Here is a 21,050-nt window from a genome sequence, read left to right as displayed (position 1 = left end):
TTGTCTAAAGAAAACTGCCTGGGCAGGAAGTCTGCATACAAATACATTTGCCTGAGGGGTATTTTTTTTACATTGTGATTAATTTGTTATACATTTGAACATTCCCATGTTAATGTCCTTAAAGCTCTGCTGTTTTCAGCTGTTTCATTGGGGCCTTTTTTGTTGTTGTTGACATCTCTTAAAACATTTCAAACTCTTGTAGTTAGAATTCAACTTAAACCGTGTCAATGGTGAAACTAGAAACATGGGGGATGGGGGGGTGGGGGTGGGGGGTTGTGGTTCGAGAAGCTGTGACATCCCAGGGGGATTGTTAGCTGGCTTCAGGCTGTTATAAAGCGCGTCAGTCAACCCGCCACTTTGATTTTCTTCAGTGTAACTACATGATATTGTCCAGATACGCAGTATGCACTGGGAGAAATGTAAGTACAACACATTTTTACTGTTTTATGATATACACAAACTGTATCAACATAAGCCTTTATACAAACTAATTCATTTGAATGATTAAAACGGTTTCGATTAGTCAAGACGAGCAGCAGCAGGTTTTTAAAATTTGAATATTTGTTCTTAAATGGGTTTCGTGTGATCTTTTGCAAAGTTTGTGTACTGTGTGTTTCATCTGTATTCAGCTATAGGAAGTGGACACAATAACATTATGCTAATTCCAGTACAATAACAATAGCTAAACTATTGCCTAAATACAACCTATGATTATGAAGATGTATTAATGTTGACCTTATAGAAATGTTTCTATTAAATTATTTGGTTCAAGACTACAAAACGTCTCTATAATTTTGAATCTGTCTTGTCGTGTTTAATTCTGTGTTTAAGTCAACTGTTTGCAAATCAGAAACGCAAGACCCAAACCGCTACACGTGCCTCCAGTCTGTAATGTTTGAACACTAACTTAAATATTCAGTTTGTATTTGGGGATTTTTGTAATACTGCAAACACAAGCAAAACAGCGTATACAATTTTTAGCTGGTGTTAACTGTGTGGACCAGCACTGAGGCGGTTGTGTCCCACCAATTTGGAAAGAGGAAGGTTGTCATTTGAAAGATGGCTGTGCGTTGCTATTGGGCTGTAATCTTGATATGCAAAATGTCAGCCGGTGCCCACCACAGTAAAACACAGCACAGCTGTGGAGCTTCCTCTTTTGTGCTGATTGAGTTCATGCGCCATGGTGATTGTTTGTCAGTGTGTGCTCATGTGTGGTTGTCTAAAATAGAGAGAGATTGAACACAATAACATCTTTTCAGCTGTGTTTCACTTCAAAGATTTGTACTGTAGAACTTAACTCATGCCATTTATACCCTCGTTTTTTTTTTGTTAGTTTATGTTCAGATTTGACAACAAAAGACATGTAACTAGATAGAAAATGCTTTCTTATTCCATTTTGCTTTCCAAATTTCCAGTATTACCAATCAATTTGGGGAAAAAAAAACATCTTTGCAAAAGTCTACAGTTAAAATGATAACTTATATGTAGCTGATAGCAGTCCGAGCCCACTGTACTACTGCTGCTGTAAATTATTTGCCGTGATAACCACCACTCATCAGAGTCCTTCAGTCCTTTGTCAGGAATCCGTGCAACTCATTGTTTCTGATGGCTTACTTCCCAACCTCCTGCAACACCAGAGCTGCTCTAAAATCTCCACAGATTGATACAGCAACCCCTTTTGTCCAGCAGTTCTGCTTTTATTCAGTGTGCAATCTGAACCGTTACATTGCAGCTGTAGCAGGAATCAAACAGACCATCAGACTACAAGCACTAGGAGTTAGGACCAGTTTTAAAACATGTTAATGACTGAAATTTGCCCATTTTAAGCAGTGAAAACAAAACAACCAAGATGTGCCAATGGGGTGAGCACAACAAGGACAATATTTTATTTAAAACCAGCATAAAAATCCAGACCGCAAATAAATGACCAAGCCTGTGTAGCTTCACGTAAGCATTGAACTCAGAAATTTCAAGTTCAAGTTGATGCGTTAAATCAGGTGATCGCACAATTGCACCCGACAGCCGTGCTTCTTGTCAGCTCGAGCTCAAAAATACACTGAAACCAAGACCTTGAAATGAGTCTAAGAACCAAGTGCCTTTGTGAAAAAAAAACAACAACCTCATATTTAATCACTCAAATATAAGATTCTATAACTTTCTTGATTTTCCTTTTTTGTGGACAGATTTTCGGGAAAACTGCTGACCTTTGCAAAACCCCTTCCTTAAACAGCAATTGTGCAATCATAGCTTAGCAACTGTAACTTACCATTATATCCTTTCTGTATCCACAAACAGGAATGGATTAAACCTGTGTGTTTATCTAATATAACCTCAATAATCCTCAAACCTTGGCAGATCAAATAGTTTACTAGTTCAATGAGAAACACTTACGTCAAGGAAGTTACTGTTTATAGCCAGCAGTTGCCTGAAGTAACGCCACACTTCATTAGTGAAAGCATTTTACTGGCACTTACAATTGTAGAATTATATGCTCTGCTCATGATAGAGTGCAGACTGTTCAGTTTTTTTCCCACTGTGGCCTGAATGCTTCTATATCAGCATAGAGTTAACGGTCCTGTCAGTCCTTTAGAAAGTTTTGGGAAGTTACACTTTGGAAAATCCAGCTAAACTTGTGAGACATGTAAACATACACAGTCATGTGAAAAAATTAGTACAGCTCATGGACAGCGTTAGCTTTTTTATTCTGACATATCTGAACAAGCAAACATTTGATCCTTGGTAAAACAGTGTCTTTTAATTGATTATAAATATTTATATTATAGATTTAGCTGTTATTTGTTTAAGTATATCACATTTAGGTGATACGCTCAAACAAATGACAGATACATTTGACTTTTTTTTTTCATAATTTGAAGAAATAAAAAAATATATCAGTCACATGAAAAAAGTCCCCTACACTCCCCTACATTTATCACACCTTCAAATCCATACAATCATGTGTTCATAACGTGCTGATAAAGTCATTAAGTTTGATAAATGCAGCACAAAGCCAAAATAACAGATATATAAAAGCTATTTTTTTTTTTATATCTGTGGCAGAGGTGACATGCTGAAAACATTATGTGGGAACAAAATAAATCTATTCTTTCATCTTATTGCAAAAATGGTAGTGTATCAGCTGATTGAGGGTTTTAAGCTATATTGCATATTTATAATATGAATAAAAACTACATTTTACAGTACGTTCAGTCCACTGACATCAGTGATGAAATTCCCTTAAAAAATGTTTTTGAAGGGAATTTTGTATTCATTGTAAACCTGGATAAGTTGACATTACTTAAACATGTTGAGGCACCACGTTGCACTTAAATGATTTATGTCAGGGGTCTTCAATGTTTTTCATGCCAAGGACCCCCCAAACTGATAGAGAGATGGAGCAGGGACCCCCTACTATATATATATTGTATAAAATTGTGTTTTATATGAAACTGGAGGAGTGCAGGAGGCTTGGAGGGACAGGTCCAGGCTAGTCTAGCACTGAGTAAACCGGTGTCCAGCTTGAGAGAGCTCCTGTGTGTCGCTGAATGTGTGCATTTCTGACTGAAAGATAACATCTTCTGCCTCCATTTATCCATTCACTACAATATGTTGGATTCATGTTAATGTGTATTTAAAGACATTTAAATTTGTGGGGGGGAAAAAAAAAAAAAAAAAAATTCTATTTAACCAAAAATTTCACGGACCCCCTGCAGTACCTCCGCGGACCCCCTGTTGAAGACCTTTGATTTAGGTAATGAATGAATGAATTATTTGTTAAAGAATAAATTAAAATGCCAAAAGAAGAAGACTTAACTATTTAAGTTGATATAGCCTAACATTGAGACTCTGGTGTTCTCTGTGCTTTTGAAGTGTGTAATGTCCTCATGCTGAGATATAGAGCTCTTTTAGGTCTTCAGAAAAAAAATGGTAGATGCCTGTTGGACTTAAAACAAAATGTCTCCGTGGATTTTTTTTAAAGTAACTTAAGTGAGTCACATACATAACGTAACTTTTCTTATGTTTTTTATATGGTACGCTGCATGACGTACGAAAAATGACTGAAACCCAAACCATAATGTTTTCCTAACCCTAATCAGGTATTTTTTGGTGGTTTTTGGTGCCCAAATTTAAGGCGCCTTACTTTTCACGCTATGATGAGGTAAAACGAGACACAGTATTGTCTAGTTGACTGAATGGTGTATTTTAAGTTTTGGCATGATATCGGTTAGCTTTGACCCAAAACCAGCGAATAGCAAAGATAAACTGGATAAAATGTCCTCTGGAGACAATGGTTCCAGCCAAGTCATGGAGCTAACTCTATTTTATAAGATAGCTGGATACAGTCATTAAAGTCTCTTCGCCACAGTTGTAATTTCAGCCAACAAATTTGATATTTACTGGCTCAAGGAGAAGATTTTTTTTTATCTCCATTGTTTGTTTCTGCTGAGCGTAACAGACCCATCTATACAGGCTCACATTGTCACAGTGTTCTGTACGTCGAGAGAAATAAACTTAGCCTCTCTGACCTATAAAGGCAAAACAATCAGCTGCAGATAGAAATCTGAACAAGATACTGTCAGGACACCCGCAGCCTAACGACAGAGGTTATGAAGAGGACTGACACAGCGGCACTCTGGACCACACGTCTCCCTCTGTCAGTGCGAGCGATGGCAACAATGGTCAGAGGATGAAGGTCGCAGCAGCCGGCTGCTAACCGGAAGGAAATTCGGAGCAGAAATATTGAAAGGAGGAGTTCTCTTTTTCTCAACAGTCACTGAGAAGAGTCCTCTACATTCACCTGAAGCTGATGAGATCTGATTGTGTTACATATATGTTCATTTAAAATAGAACAAATCAAAATAAGTTTGATAAATTCAGCAAAAAATTTGAAACAAATAGCACTAATAACAGATAATGATAAAAACTATTTTTTTTTTTATTGGTGGCAGTGGTGACATCCTGGAAAACATTATGTGGGAAAAAAATAAATCTATTCTTTCATCTTATTCATAAATGTGTAGTGCATCAGCTGACAATACTGTATGATTAAGTTTTTAAGCTATATTTTATATTTATTATATGAATAACACCTTCATTTTACAGTACGTTCAGTCCACTGACATCAGTGATCAAATTCCCTTCAGAAATGTTTTTGAAGAAAATGTTGTATTTACTGTAAACCTGGATAACTGACATAACATACACTGAAGCACTGGGTTGCACTTAAATTATTTAATCAATAAATGAATGAGTTATTTGTTTAAGTAGAATCAAATTAAAAGGCCAAAAGGAGAGGATTTAACTATTTAAGCTGATATTGCTTCATTTTTTTTTTTTTTTTTTTTTTTTTTTAAGCAAGCGATTGCCCTTAGAGGATTTAAGTCATATTTAATTCTATGTTTAAATAGAATCAACTTTAATTGCCCAAAGAAATGGACTTAACTGTTTAAGTTAAATACACACAATTCTTTTTAAATTTGCAATTAAAATCTGCTTCAAAATCAACCCTATAGTCCAATAATTCATAATGCATTTTAAGTTACAGTAACTATAAAATGCCAGACAGCATGTTTAACTTGATTCAAAATTGGTTTAATACAATGTAGCAATAGCAGCAAAACATAAAAATACCACTGTAGAAATAATTGGAGCTCTGCTTTTACAGTCACTAAAACTGAACCCAGCTAAGTTAATTGCTGTACGCTGACTCATTGTGCAAGCAGTGTAAATGTGAATAAAAAATTGAGAAAACAACAGGAGAACAACGAATCAGTAGATCCAACTGGATTTGGATATGGATTTGGTTGATGTTGGTGTCCTGATTGTGCCATGTAGTGATCGTAGGGCGAATGAATGAATGAAAGAGACAAAAATGTTGAAACCTGTGACCTTCACGCCACACAGGGTTTGAAGCACAGCTTGGCACTTTTTCTTCGAGCAAAAACACCACACTGCCTGTGCAAACAAGCCGTTCCATTTGCATTGGCTTAGCTGTGCTCCGATACAGGCTTAACTGTATGCCAGCAGCAGCCCCACAATCCCTCTCCAACAGTCAGCAACACGTCCATTGCGTCAAATGGAGCTCACTGGTAATTATTAAATCACTTGATGTAATCACCGAAGGATGTTTGCCAGGTCCACCAAGACAAATCTCTGTGACTGACGCACTGAGGATGGTTTGTGTCAGTTCCTGTTGGCAGTGATTTCCCACCAGTTGTCACACCTAAAGATCACCAAGACAGATGTGAATTAGCTGACTTTGGGATTTTGAACGAGGACAGTTTTATATATATAAAAAAGCTCTTTGTTATTTAAGAAAGTGGGATAACAGAGAGGTTTTCTCTCTCACAGTTCACCTGCAGATGGTTTGTTCATTGAACACTGTCAAGCGGTTTTGGTTGAACTTTTGACCATTCATTAATCTGTCACTTAAAGACTGATGTGAGTGTGTGTTTGTGTGAGGCAACAGGACAGGAGTGTCATTTTCATTTTAATATTGGGGGATACATTTACCTGGAACTGTTTGCATCACTGTAATTATAGTCTGAATTATAGTCAACAACAGTGGCTCGTTGATAATGAACTCTTACAGTATGTGTAATATATAGTCTGTACTGACAAGTGTGCTTACTCTATATCCAGGTTTAGATAACTCCGATGATGTTTGTAAAAAAAATCTAAAGCCCTAATTATTTCATGTCAGTCTGTGAACTAACTGTGAAATCCAAATACAATGAATCCATTGTTATCATACTTCAGGGTGAACTGCTGTATAAATCCACAATGCTGTGTACCCAGAGCTGAGTTTACACCTTTCTGAATCTTGTCTTAGCCACAGTTTTATAAAGAAAATGTAGATTATTTGATGGGACGGACCTCATTTATCAACAGGCAAAATCTAAGAGGCCAACTTTCATGTGTGACCAGTTGTTAAGAAAAGGAATATGACCAAATGACACAGTGAAGATAACACCAAACTGTGTAATAGAGGACACCGTGTCAGCGTCATGTTTTAGTTTACCTAGACGTGAACAGTACAGGCATGTATGACCAGTTTTGAAGACAGAGGTCACGTGACAAAATAGAAAGAGTAGTAAAATCCAAGTCGAGAGGAGGTCGGAACGGACGGAACAAACATAAAACTTAAACTCGGGCAACCAGTGTTCTCGTCTAGTCTCATGTAAGTAAGTGACTTACAAAACATGATGTGTCTAACTCATGTAACGTTCGATAAGTAACTCGTAATGTACGATAAGTAACTCGTAATGTATGATAAGTAACTCTTGACGCACGATAAGTAACTCATGTAACGTACGATAAGTAACTCGTGACGTACGATGAGTAACTCATGTAACGTACGATAAGTAACTCCTGACATATGATAAGTAACTTATGTAACATACGATGAGTAACTCACGTAACGTACAATAAGTAACTCGTGACGTACGATAGGTAACTCATGTAACGTACGATAAGTAACTCATGTAACGTACGATAAGTAACTCATGTAACGTACGATAAGTAACTCATGTAACGTACGATAAGTAACTCATGTAACGTACGATAAGTAACTCATGTAACGTACGATAAGTAACTCATGTAACGTACGATAAGTAACTTGTGACGTACTATAAGTAACTCATGTAACATACGATGTGTAACTTAAGTGATGTACGATAAGTAACTTATGTCACGTAATATGACCAACCTAAGATTCTTTTTTTTAACCTTTTTGTTGGGCTGTTATTATGACGCGCTACAAGGCCTATTTGTCGGCGATGAATCAATTGTGTCAAAGGCATTACCCGAACCAAACGGCGATCAGGTCACATTTATCCCAAAACATAATCTTTTAATAACTCTGATCACATAATCACATGCTTGTTCTTTTCACTCGGAGGCCAAACATGGCACCGACACAGTGTGGTCTGCTGGGTGTTTATTACACACTCTGGCATGTTAACAAGTTGTATAATACATATAGATTTGTACCCAGATCAGTAATACACTGTATTTTGTTAAGTAATATGGCTGCAACATGCTGCCATTACAGGCCGACATTTACAATGTTAACAGGCTACAGGACATTTTCAACATCCTATGCCTCTTTGCCATGCTAGCAGCCTGGGTATATGAATAGCAGTCAGTCTCTTTATTAACTGGTTGGTTGGTCGAACACTTTGATCCAGACTGAATTAAGACAACTACTGTTGCATAAAATCTAAAGAAACTCAGGGTCCTGTAGCCTTCATAGTAGTACTCATTTAGTAGTACTCATTCATTCATAGTACTCATTTACATAGTGGTGCATGTTTGTAGATCACCATTCATCGACAGAAAGAGCTACAAGTTCTCCAACCTCCAAACAGGTTGTTTTGTCTCTTTAATCTGACCCTCAATTAGTGCTCCTATCAGCAGCAGGAAATATGGGACAGATATTTTTCAAATCTGTTTGATTGGGTTTAGGCACAAAAGCAACTTATTCAACAAGTTAATGGTGAGGACAGATCAGGATTTAGATTAAGATGGAGGACTTTTATCATCATGGTTACTTTCCAGTAGAGGTTATGGAAGGGTCGTGGTCAAAATGAAACACTTTCTGTTGGCCGCCAATCTTAAATGTTCTGCCCCGACCTCCTCCCAACACAGACTTTATAGCTCCACGACTGCGTCACCTCTCTTCCTCCTTTGCGTTTGTCATCGATAATATGGCAACTTAACAATGTGTCACGATACATAAATTACTTATGGTGCCTTTTTTTTTTTTTTTTACGGTAGAAAGAGTTCACGTTGCTGCAGGGTAGATGTCAATATCCTCAATGACTTTGTAGCTGGGGGCAACCAACAGATGGCACTGTGGAAACTTTAAGATATACATTACTCTTGCTTTGTTTTTATTCAAGACAGGCCTCTGCCAGATCAGATTTCCTATCATGTTTATCCTGGCAGGAAGTCCGTGGTTGTAAATATTTTAACCTGATGTCTCTGTCAGTGGGTTTCAGAGTTTATCAGGGAAATATCAAACTTGGTCAGCTGATGCCACAATGTACAATGAATTGCAGCCTAATAAATACTTATAAAATAATTTCTGGTGTTACGTGTGATATAGTAAATAATGTTGTAATTTATAATGAATTTGTTTTGTTTTTACACATTCAAAAAACAATCCCATGTCTGAAGTTATTCGTCTATTCTTTTTATTCTTTTCTTTTATTCATGTTTTTTCATAATGCTGCTGTTTTCTGAGAAATGCCACACATAATACTGTTGAATTTACATACAATTACAATAAAATATGCATGCTCATCATCACTGCAACGTGTCGCTACGGTCCATCAACAGTCTACCCATCTTGCACATACGTTTTAAAATTTAACGGACCGCTTTAAATAACTTTTAATTGTCTTTTTTTTCAAAGCGGAGTAGAAATTTTAAAAGAAATAAATGCAACTATACAATTTTGAGCAAACTACTGAAAGCATTAGTTTATGTGTTTAATCAGCAATCTGGGTAAAAGGTTTATCAGCTGTTCTGTAATTTTATATCGTACAACATCTTCAGTCAATAGATATTGTGTATTTGTCCGGGAGATGTGAATTAACTATCAATCTCAATTCTGAGAACTCAAAGGATTTCTCATCCATGAGAGCTCAGAATTGAGATTGATAGTTCTAATCATTCTCTGTAAAATATAAATACTGGGGCAAAACTAATACTGGGCAAACTCAGAAGATCGTGTACAACAGCAACTCATGGACTTGATTGACTGCTGCTTTCTTTTCAACATTTTACATCCGTGGTTCCAAACTGTTTACAGGGTTAGTTTGTCTGAGTTAGGGGAATGCATGATTGTCCTATAAATCATGTGGTGGTCTTAAAGAATAAAATAAAGCATTCAAAGAAAGAATGAAAACAGAATTAGAGGACAATTTACTTACAACAGAACTTAGATGGTTTTTATTTTTCCTGTTCCTTCAATAATCTGTCAACCTCTGTATTTATTCGGTGACATCTTCTGGATTGGGGGCCACTGTTGGATGAGAGTCGTTCTCCTTATTGAAACAACATATTTTTGTTATGTACATACAGCAATTACATATCTGTTTTAATCTGCTTACAGAAAATGAGTCGCTGTTTTAACAAAAATACAAATGAGGTGCAAATAGTCATGCTGTTTTCCTATTTCAAACTCTTGTCACTGACAGCGTTTAGTCACGACACAACACCTCCGCTTCCGTTCATGACCTCTGTGAACTCCCCATGGTCTCTTAAAGTGAAGCAGAGTCGCGCATCGCCATCCTTCTCACTGTATCTGTTTCTGGCCTCTCTAGCGCCATCGTCAGCACTGAACAGGTCCAGACCATACCAAGGGGTTCGAGTCAGAGACCCGGTCAAAGAGCTGCTGAGGAGGAAGAGGAGTCTGGAGCTCCAGAGCACCAGGACGGCGCCCTCTTCTGCGGTGAGGGCACCATGGTACATGAGAATCGCATATGTTAGCGGGATACTTTTCATCACTTTGACCGTCAGACAAATCGAAGTTCTGATCAGTTGCACGAAGTTCTTTTTAATTCAAGGTCAAGAAATTATGACGTCATCAGCATCCATTTATATAGTAACATATTATACAGAAGAAAACTGTGTTTCCACAGGCTTTGGCCCTGCAGGCTTTCCAAGGAAACCTATCTCCCAAAAGGCACAGGCAAGTCTCTGTGCCTTCATCGCAGCATCGTTAGTCATTAAACAAATAAGCGGCAGCACAGGGTTTACTGTAGAAACATTCACGGAGCAATGACTCATCCGGATTATGTGCAGTCGGACTAATCAAACATTTTTAATTGTGTGCTTTGAGATTTTCATTAGGGATTTTGTTAAATACCTGAAAATGGGCAACAGGTTTCATCCATAAAACAACTTAAATTCTGTTTAAATCAGAGTAGGGCTCTGGCAGTGTCAGTTTTGAACTGAATTCAGATTTTTGGGGTGTTGAACTGGTGTTTCCATGACAAACACACCCAAGATGTTTGCCAGTTTTTCTGTTTGATATAATAATAACATGTACATTACACATTGCTTTCTAATCACACCTCCTTGATTGCAGTCTGATGATTGATCTCCATGACTCCCTAGGCTGACATTCTTCACTCATCATTAAGATGAGATGCGTCAGTGAAATTCATGCTTCGCAGCAGGGAGCCCACGGAGATCAAAAGAAATGCACACGTGAACTCTGTTGAGCAAAAAAATAAGATGCATAAAGATTGTCCTGTGGGGAATCATTTTGTTATTGATTAACAAATTTCTGTACATATGACCTCCTTAAGAGGTGAAAGAAAGGGCCCCTGTGTGGACAATATTATGTGAACAGTCACGGCCGACGGCCTATCCCAGAGTGCGCGGGGGGGAGGGGGGGGGGGGTCCTTATATAATCCAGGTGTTTTTCCATGACAGTTGCAGCCATTTCCTGCATGGCTCCAGGGCTGGGCACACAGCCTTATGCAAAAGAGCTTGCAGCTTTGCCAAAGAGCCCTCCCACTTGCTATTTATTACACCTACCAGACAAGAAGAGGATAGAAGCAGCATGTGCACTCAACCACACACATGCATGAACTCCTTTCATACTCACCGCGCGATAAAAGAGAAGAAAAAAACATGAGTCATTACCTGATACTAAGTGTAGGAGCCACTATGTTGCAAAATGGGATCGATAATGCTCGTCTTTCATAGTGACAGTGTTCCTGTGTAACAGGAAAATAACTTTTTAAACTCATATTGGATGTCATCCAAGGATTCTTTAACCTCAGCTTCCACAGTTTTTATAAACAAAAATCAATTAATCTAGTTTTCAAATTCATCCTGCCATATTGAAGCATGCCCCTGTGTCACTTTTATTATCCAGGTACTCAAATCTCCCTGATTCTCACTGAACAGTGTCCTTCAGTGTTTTTCACTAGTCAGTCAATTTGCATTGTTAAAGTAACTATTACAATCAACTCCTGTATGTGTTTCAAATTAAAAGCCCTGCCGGTGTTTCAGTTGACAATCCTTTCGTGACAAGAAAACAAACAACAACACTTAAGATGAGTGAGATGAGTAATCAGGAGCAACCATTAAAAAATACCATCATTATATTGCTCACTTTATTAATTTAAATCAAAACAATAATAAATTATTGAATATTGTTTGTAAACTTGCCACCGTAGAAATGAGTGGTAATTTAGCATGACATACCACGATCTTATGTGTGCGTGCACCCCAGGTCTGCTACGGTGCTTCCAGGCTGCGTGCTGGCTGCATCACCTTAGTGCTGCTGTCTGAAGAGAAGACTGGCAGATACCTGCAAGGCTGAAAAAAAAATGTCACCACCTCTGAATGCTTTTCGGGTTAAAACCCTTTTATCATGCACAATCACTACTATCCAAAAAAGATGCAAGAAGGGAAGATCAGTCAAAACCCCAATAACACATACATCATCTGTTGCTATACAATAATTTTTTTGTGTGCATTTAAGCAAACAACCAAGTTACAAGTAACAAGACAAGTGAGCTTTAGACACGCTGACAGGCTTATTTTTTACCTCTGAAAAAAACCAAGCTAGCTTAGTCTTTATGCTAAGCAAAGCTGACTGGCTGATGTCCCGGCACCAGAGATAAATGGACTGTTATGGGCAGACCATGACAATCAAGTAATTGAATTTCAAACAAGTATTCAATATTCATATGACACACGATGACGAATTCGATGCTTATTCACTGTGGATTTTAACTGTGACATTTGAAATTCAGCCTGGTCGGTATGAATTAATGGCGACCTGACAGTGTATCCTATTATTTATTAAAAAAAAAAAGGCAAAATATGCTAAAGTCCTGTAGTCCGTCAGTGCTTGTGCCTGTTTCATTTTTGGAATCTGAACAAAATTGCTGTCAGTCGCTGATTTTTCTCGTGTGGCCTTACCTGCTGAGTGACTGCTTGTACCTACATGCTCTTTAGGTGAGTTTTCATGTTGGTGAACAACTTTCCCTTCCGTCTATTTGAATGAAAGGTGCTTACGCTGAGCTAGCCAGATGCTTGCTGAAGGGGTTGGTCCGAGATTGGATCAGCGAAAGGGATGTTCTGCCCTGTGATTGGTTGTTAGATTGTGGGAGGGTTAAGTTCAGGACCAAGGACCAATTGATTGACAGCGAAACAACCAATCGCAGCCATGTCGAGTTTAGAACATGTTTCCCTCCGGCTGATCTAAACTAGCACCAACCTGGCTGAAGGAAATCATGACTTCACTCTCAAAACTCTCGAGCCAAACCAGTCAAGCAGATCACATGTACATTGACCCCATTCTCAGACAATTTGCTCAGACATCCATCCCATAATGAAATTATGATATTCCAGACATTTATTTTGCAAGTTGATTGAATAAAGAAGAAGAAAAAAATTGGTAAAAGCACCATCATATCCAAAGTAAACATAATAGTAAATCACAAACAAATCAAATATATAAATACATAAAATATGGTAAAGACAATAATAATCATGATTTCTCCTGAAAGGGCCAAATTCCAAATTTATCTCTCAGGCTCCAGCATGAAGTTGTTTTTCTTTCCAAAAGTTGAAAGGGAATACCAGGCACTGTATTTCCGGAACATGTTCAGCAACAGCTGCTGTCCAAAGGTGTTTTCAATTTCCCCAGAAATCATGTGTAAATGAGGCCGGTGTTAGTTTAGTAATCAGCCTCCCCTGTGCTCACTGAGTGCTGTAACTCTCCACCTGCTGTCAAAGCTGTAACACTAACCAGCTGCTCTTCTGCTATGTGTCGGGCACCCTGCTGCCTGCATACATGCCCTGCTGCCTGACTTCATCAGGATGCAGTTCCAACACTTGGAGCTGTCAATGCTGCTGCTGCTGCTGTTTTCTTATTGCAGCTCCTGCTCTGCAACACACTCACCCTTACAGGGGCCATGCAGACCACAGAGATTGTGCACATGCTGTGCACGATGGACCTGTGGGTGTAAGCAACTATCTCAGAGAAAGAAGGCTGAGAGTGTCTGGCCGTTCAAAATCACTGAACTTGAAGTTAATTTGAGTTTTTCAGACCCGGGAACCACCAAATCTCAAAGTCGTAAAACATTTGAAGTGATTGAATGCATCTTGTAGCAAACTAGTTTCCAGGTTCAATAATTAAATCCTTCACTTCACTGCACGTGTCAAAATGAGAAGGTCCCAAGGTTTTGAGAGTTTTGTTAATCTCATCCTCGCATCTGTAAAGTTTCACTGGAGATAGAAACTTAAATGTTCTTCGAATTTTGGAGTTCTAAGAATCTTCCTGATCTACTTCCAGCTGGATGCAGACAAACTTCACCCTTCCTCTCAGAGCGAGCTACAGCTGTGTGAGACAAGCGTGTCTGTTGTACCCTCAAGAAAAATTATAGCCACTCACCAAATCCCATAAATTACCAGTCGCAGCTTCATTTGAGGTTTTTGGTTTATGGAAGATAATTATTCAATATTTCTAAAGAAGTACAAGTTTGTTCTTGATGTATTCAGCCTGATTTTATAAACTATTCAAAGAAATGCATTTTAAAAAAATTTTTTTTTAAATTTACATGCTGAAAATATCACAAAATTCAGCTTTAGTCAAGCAAACTGCTTTTGAACAAGATCATACTGGGATGTGAATAAACAAATAGATTGCGGCTTGTATCACACGACACTTTAATTATCATTTCACCTCAGCGGCTGCTCACACCTGGACGTGATCGGTGCAGGTGCAAATACCCCATATTTATATATCAACATGCCAGTGATGATGTGAGAGCCGGTCTGCTGCAGTTATTGACAGCTTCAACTTACAGTCTTCATTCATGCAATCTGCTTCATATTTCTTTCAGGATGTGGTCGCGCACAACAACCTGTCATCATTTACACAAGGTACAAGCCTCACCCATCAGACGCACGAACCGAACGCAGCTCGGAGAGTAAAGCACGTGTCTTCACTCAAGCTTCTCTTTTCTATTCAGGCATCTTTGGCTCAGACGTTGCCGGCGGCGCCTCAGCCGAGCCGTCGGCTACAGCCGGTGATGGAGGGCCACAGTGTGTCGGATGGAAAGCTGCAGCCTCGGTCGGAAGCGCCGGGCTGCCCTGGTCTACGTCTGACTACAACCAGCAGGACTCCTCAGCTCAGACTCTGGCCTACTCCGCCGCCCCGACCCTCACTGCTGATGTGTATATGCAGGCACTGTGCCCCAGCTACACCATGCTGACCTACACACATGCACCTCTGCTGACCAACTTTGGGGTGAGTGACAGATGACTCTGTGGGCAGGCAGGCGCGACTGCATGGAAAATATATCCATAAAATTACACAGGAAGTAACCTGATGACCATAACCATACACAGACGCAGTACTAAATGCACTTTTTCGGAGACTCTAATTGTCCTGTTGTTAATTATAGAAACACTCGGATAAGAAAACACGGTCTCAAAGCGTTTTACACTGTTTCCCATTCAACAATTCACACAAATGGAACCAAACTACCATGCAAGGTGCTCGCCATCAGGAATACATTCACACATCAATGGTATGCCATCGGGAGCGACTTGGGGTTCAGTGTCTTGCTCAAGGACACTTAGGCATATGGGCAAAACCGCTCTACCATCTGAGCCACAGCCATCCCTGCAAAGTTGAGGGGAGGACTGCATTTTTGCCGTGAGTTCAGTTTACTTGGCACATTCGTGCCAGCTTTTATACAAATTCCTCCCACAAGGATGCCAACCTTTTCCTATCTTTAAAGTCATAACCCACTGAGAAATAGTATCATACTCTCAGTCAGTTACTGATAACGTGCTATATTTCTTCTCAAACAACAAATGTGGTCAGCTTGACTCCAATGGATTCATTTTTTTTACAAGTATAATGAAAAAAAAAAAGGGTCAGTCATTGTTTCACCAATATATGATTTGTGTCTCATGAAAGAGCTCAGTGAGGTTTGATACATTTCCTCAGGTGATGTCACTTGAGACTACAAGTTTAACACTTAACAAATTTGAGGGTGTGGGGGCATAAAGAAGTGAGCTTTTACCAAACCTCTGCAGCCTGCTCCTCCGCTCTGCTAGAAAACCTATGGGTCTGAGCTACATATCATAACACACTGAAATCTCCAGACAAACTGTCTTCAATCACGCTTGCATTGTGGGCAAAGTAACAAACCTGTCAGCTGCTCTGGAGCCCTAGTCCCTCTCACTTTACGCAGCATTATGTCAACTTTGTACTGCAGACCCTTGTATTTCCAACCGAAATCCAATACTTGAATATATGGGATACTTGGGCAGAGCGTCAAAGGGCCACATCACGACTACATTTTCTCATCTCACCAGCCAGTTTCCCTGCTTGACCTAATTTTTCTGGAATTGAATGTCATTCTGAAGATATTGTTTACATTGTGTAAGGAGCACATTGCAGTTTTAAGTATATCCTCATCTTTGCTGGTTTTAGCTTCTTTGAAATCAATATATATATATTTGTTGTTTTAGACCATACCAGTGGCCCCAGCCCCAAACTCCCTTCCTCAGATGGATCTCCAGGACTCAGGGCTGACCTACCTTCCCTGGGCCCAGCCCCTCACCACCATATCGACCATGCCCAATCCGGGTGTCCAGTTTGCCCCAGGTTCTGCAGCCCTGCCTGGGTCACCTCTAGTCCACATGCCTTTGTCCATGTCTTTGACCACCATGATCCCGCAGAGTTTGGACCCTCATCCACAGATCCTGGACCCCCCGCAGCACTCAGACCACCAGCTGGACCCTGAACCACAAGGTCACTCTCTGAATGAAGATCCTGAGGTGGAGCGGGAATCACCGAACCTACTGGATAGACTTCTGGAGGATCACAAGGAACACGGAGAGGTGGAGGACAAAGACTCATACAGCGGCTCACTCTTCATTCCCGATGTCTGACAACACGAGCGTTCATGACAGAGCGTATATTTTTTCTTCTTCTCATGTTCTTTTAGACCTAGTCTGTCTTTCGTTACTGATGGCTGATGTTAAAAAAAATTGTGCCAAACCTCTCTAACTGTTGCTGGATCAGGTGAAAACCTAAATAAAACACAGACAGAGTTAAAGGATATCTCTCGTTAAATATAACCTGGGTTTTACTTTTTTAGCTGTGGAATAAGTTACTTCTAAAATCAAGGCTGGATAACACAATTGTCCTGGCAACTGCCCCTGAACCCCAGAGGTCTTTGTTCCTGGTCTGACATTTATATTATGGTGACTTGATTCATTACAAATTTGTTTAATCTTATGCTAAAGCACAATTACAAAAATGAAAATAAAACTGTCCTGTATTGGGACCCTCGATTAACATCTACCATTAATACTTCAGTTGATTAATGTCATGACCTGTGTTCAATAAATATTTGTTTAATTTTGACTACTTTTCCCCACTGTTGTATTAATAAATTCATATCTATCTATCTATCTATTAATCATAAACTGCAACTAACTGACATGTTGGAGGACTGTGGGGCGGTTATACTGGTTTAGTTACAGGAACACTTAGAGAAATTGGGTGGAGGCAAGGTGTGTGTGTGTGTGTGTGTGTGTGTGTGTGTGTGTGTGTGTGTGTGTGTGTGTGTGTGTGTGTGTGTGTGTGTGTGTGTGTGTGTGTGTGTGTGTGTGTGTGTGTGTGTGTGTGTGTGTGTGTGTGGCAATAGGGGGAGATTTCACTTTTGGGCCCACACTTTTCTTCAAGTACCCCTCTTATGTGATCTGATAAAGGATTTTATGACTCCGGTTACAGCTATTTGCAACTTGGAGGTATAAAAAAGAAAAATCAAAAATCCAAAGCTTTAACTTTCATTGTTGAGCTCAGCTCTGTGGATTCTGTTATACTCCACCTGAGCTGGCAACCTCGTCCCAGTGCTCTTGCTTGCTCTTGGCAGTGAAGGCCTCTTTGTCTCAAGGGTTTTCCCCCAGGAGAAACTGACATCGTGAGAGGGGCTGCAACCCATCTGTCAAGTCCCCACACCTGGAAACACCTGAGATCGTATCACAGAGTGAAAACGTGCTGGGTCCGCTCATGTGATGGGCACATGTGAAGGGAACTTGGCTTTGGCTCTCATGAGAAATGCTGAGACTGGAAAGTGAACCGACAGGTAATACCCAGAGAAATTACCAACAACAACAAAAAAAGCAACACAAAGATAAAGTGTCAGAAAGCAGTCATGTGGAGTGTGCAGCCAAAGTTGCATAACAGATTGACTGGAGGTTTGTAGCATGGAAATGTTTGAGCATGAAGAAAGTCTCGATCGAAAGTTGACACGTTTTAGTAGTTTCATTAATCAGCAGGAATGTGTTTGATGCAATTATTTATTGCTTGCAAACATAGTTACTACTCAGAACTGGTAAAAAGAAAAAGAAAAGGCAATTCGCCAAATATGTCACATTTAAGAGGTAAAAAGTGTATTTTATGTCATCTCAGTTTTTATGATTTTTATTATTTGTGATATATTTTTGTATAAGTGTTGTCAACAATCCTTTTATAGAAGAGAGAGAAAAGTGGGAAGGAAGTGAGGAAAACAGGAAGGAAGGATTTTTCTTTTCATGTATTCTTACGGGAAAAATGTAATATTAAAGATTTAAAAACAAATCGATTCTTGATGATCCGAATATGAAGGTGTACGTTCAGCTTCTCAGAGTTAGGGAGATGCAGACTCATGTAAACTTTCTTAAAATGCATCTCTCGTCATGTATCTGCTCTCTCTGATGATTCCTGGCAAATGATTTATCTGATGACTCATTCACTAATCATGTGTTGTGCTTTGAGTCTTTGTGGCAGTTTCTTGCAAACCTCCACTAAATCTCCCGTGTGGATCAAACAAAGGGCAGTTGGTTCTCTGCTGCCGTGCTGACTCAGCTCATAAAGCACATGTCTTCGGGAATTTCGGTGGTTGTGAGAAAGATAAACGGGACACTTTGCTTATACAGCATGTGCCTGTAGCTTCTCACTCCCGTGTTTTCTCTCTCGCCCTCCTTTCAGTGCATCAGCCTAAGTAATATATTTGATCTCAAAGGCAGAGGCAGCGCAGCAATGTCTTGTAAGAGCCACGTGTGCTGAACAGTCCCTTTAAAATCACTTTGGGCCAAGAGCCATTTGCAGAAACATGCCTGAGCAGCAGCTTTGACAGCACACCTGGGTGGGATACATGGAGCTCTTGCAGGCTATGGAAAGACTGCGCCGCAGGGTCGACAAATCCGACACCCCAAGGAGGCTGAGAACCTATTTTCTCTCATAACCATTCTACGAACATCTTGGCAACACTTTCTATTAAATCACCCCTTTAAAGTTTATTGATGATTCATATATAATTTATTAAAGCTATATCCATCAACTGTTAACCATTAGTGAGACTGGGTTGTAGGGCTGTTGCCAGGTGTCTATTCTTTCTATTTAGTATACATCAGCTAATCCACTATAAATACTGAGTTTTCTCAAGAGTCTGTTGTTATAAATGTTAGCGAGTCATTTATAAGGAGGTTTTATTGTATCCAGTTTGTTGTGAGTGATGAGGAGTTGTTAATAAAAGAAGCTGCAGGTAGGTGGGCAACTCCTACAACTCCTTGAATACTGGACAGAATCTGCCCTGAGGTAGCTGGTCATATTAATAAAAGACTGAGTACACTCTGTCATGTTGCCATAAAGATCAAATTTATGTCAGTGATTCAGGAGAACAGCAGTGATTAAACATTAAAATTTCTCCATTTCAACATTTCAAATTTGTTGTCTTTGGTCTGTTTTCAGTTAAATATGGATACATGTGATTTTCAAATCATCACATTCTGTTTTCATTTACATTGTACACACCGTTCCAACTTTTTTGGAAACTGGGTTGAATTTCAGTATATTATTATGCTGTTTACTTTATGAAACACCAGCAGCAGCTCTTCATTTCCATTTATTGGTGATGTAACGTTTCAATGGATAAAACCATCTGACAGGTTGTTGTGATGGGGGAAAACCCAGACAGCAACATTTCCCAGCAAAGGGGGTTAGGGTTGGGGTGAGGCATTTGTTCAGCACGGGCCTACAAAATGCATGATGTCAGTCTATCTATCAAGAACAAAAGGGCCCAAAAATGACCTGAATATCTATATCAAAGATTTCTGATGGTATCGATGGAGTGCTGGATTTTCAGAGCTTTAAGTTATAGTTTGACAATTTGAGAAATACTCTAACAGTGGCACCCAGAATTGGGCACAAGAACAATTATCACACAGGAGAGCAGGTGAGCTTTCATAATCCAGGTCACTACTCTGCAATCAGCCAGGCAAACAGAGCAGGCAAAGGCAAAGTCCAAAAACTGGTTATCTCAGGTCACGCAGGAGGAAAGGCTAACCGACCCAAGGAACACCCAACTACAGATATAACATTTCTGTGTACTTTGAAATACAGAGATGTATCTGGTGGCAGTGGATTTAATTGGCATTCTGTGAACTCACTATTAAAGGCTTGAATGGGCATTTAAAGTGTTGTAGCTGGTTACATGTAACAGAGTGATGTCATCAAATTTCAAAATAAACATAATTGTAGTCAGTAACAGTTACTGAGATAAAATATAGAATTCAATTGAAGTTACTATTTAGAGTATTGGTGTTCACAAAGTGTTTCCATCCAAACATATTCTTTTTTGGTGAAACACTTAGTAGAAAATGACATTTATTGTGTTGCTTTTCTCTGCGCAGGAATGCCTTCAGTCTGCGTGTAGATTAGAGGGGTTCAACCTTTTGACAAAATGAAAATGTCTGAGCTGCTCATGTTTAGTAATATTTATTAACATCACTGAGCTCAACCCAAATCAGCTGAATAAGCTTCTTTTAACAATAACTAATTGTTACTTTTTACACATATTATCTCAACATCTTAAATTCAACAGCATGTGCTCCTACTAGTCACATCTATCATAGAAAACAAAACAATGCTCATTACCAACTTTACTTGTCTCACTACTAACTTTACTTGTCTTGACTTTACTTTACCTAATTTTCTGTCTGTCCAGATG

The 21,050-nt window shown here is 39.2% G+C and overlaps 1 protein-coding gene across 1 annotated transcript; it reads left to right on the top strand.

Annotated features, from left to right (window-relative positions):
• Positions 1-382: 382 nt before the first annotated feature.
• Positions 383-17,388, top strand: LOC138634500 (POU domain class 2-associating factor 1). Its single transcript, XM_069721475.1, has 5 exons — positions 383-419; positions 10,332-10,459; positions 14,880-14,919; positions 15,009-15,286; positions 16,522-17,388. Exons 1-5 carry the CDS (start codon positions 404-406, stop codon positions 16,942-16,944), a joined length of 885 nt encoding a protein of 294 aa, XP_069577576.1. The 5' UTR covers positions 383-403; the 3' UTR covers positions 16,945-17,388.
• The last annotated feature ends 3,662 nt before the right edge of the window (positions 17,389-21,050 follow it).

This window comes from Brachyistius frenatus, unplaced genomic scaffold (genome assembly GCF_029030835.1).
Source record: "Brachyistius frenatus isolate BFR_SWC_R1_liver_20210118 unplaced genomic scaffold, ASM2903083v1 Contig_265, whole genome shotgun sequence".
NCBI lineage: Eukaryota > Metazoa > Chordata > Actinopteri > Embiotocidae > Brachyistius > Brachyistius frenatus.
The sequence above is the reverse complement of the archived record's forward strand: the minus strand, read 5'-3'. Positions and strand labels throughout refer to the sequence as shown.

What these genes read in the sequence shown, in the direction of transcription:
- LOC138634500 (XM_069721475.1), top strand. An exon ending in GGACGGCGCCCTCTTCTGCG is followed by an intron (nt 10,460 to 14,879) that starts GTGAGGGCACCA and finishes TATTTCTTTCAG; the next exon opens with GATGTGGTCGCGCACAACAA. An exon ending in CTCTGCTGACCAACTTTGGG is followed by an intron (nt 15,287 to 16,521) that starts GTGAGTGACAGA and finishes TTGTTGTTTTAG; the next exon opens with ACCATACCAGTGGCCCCAGC.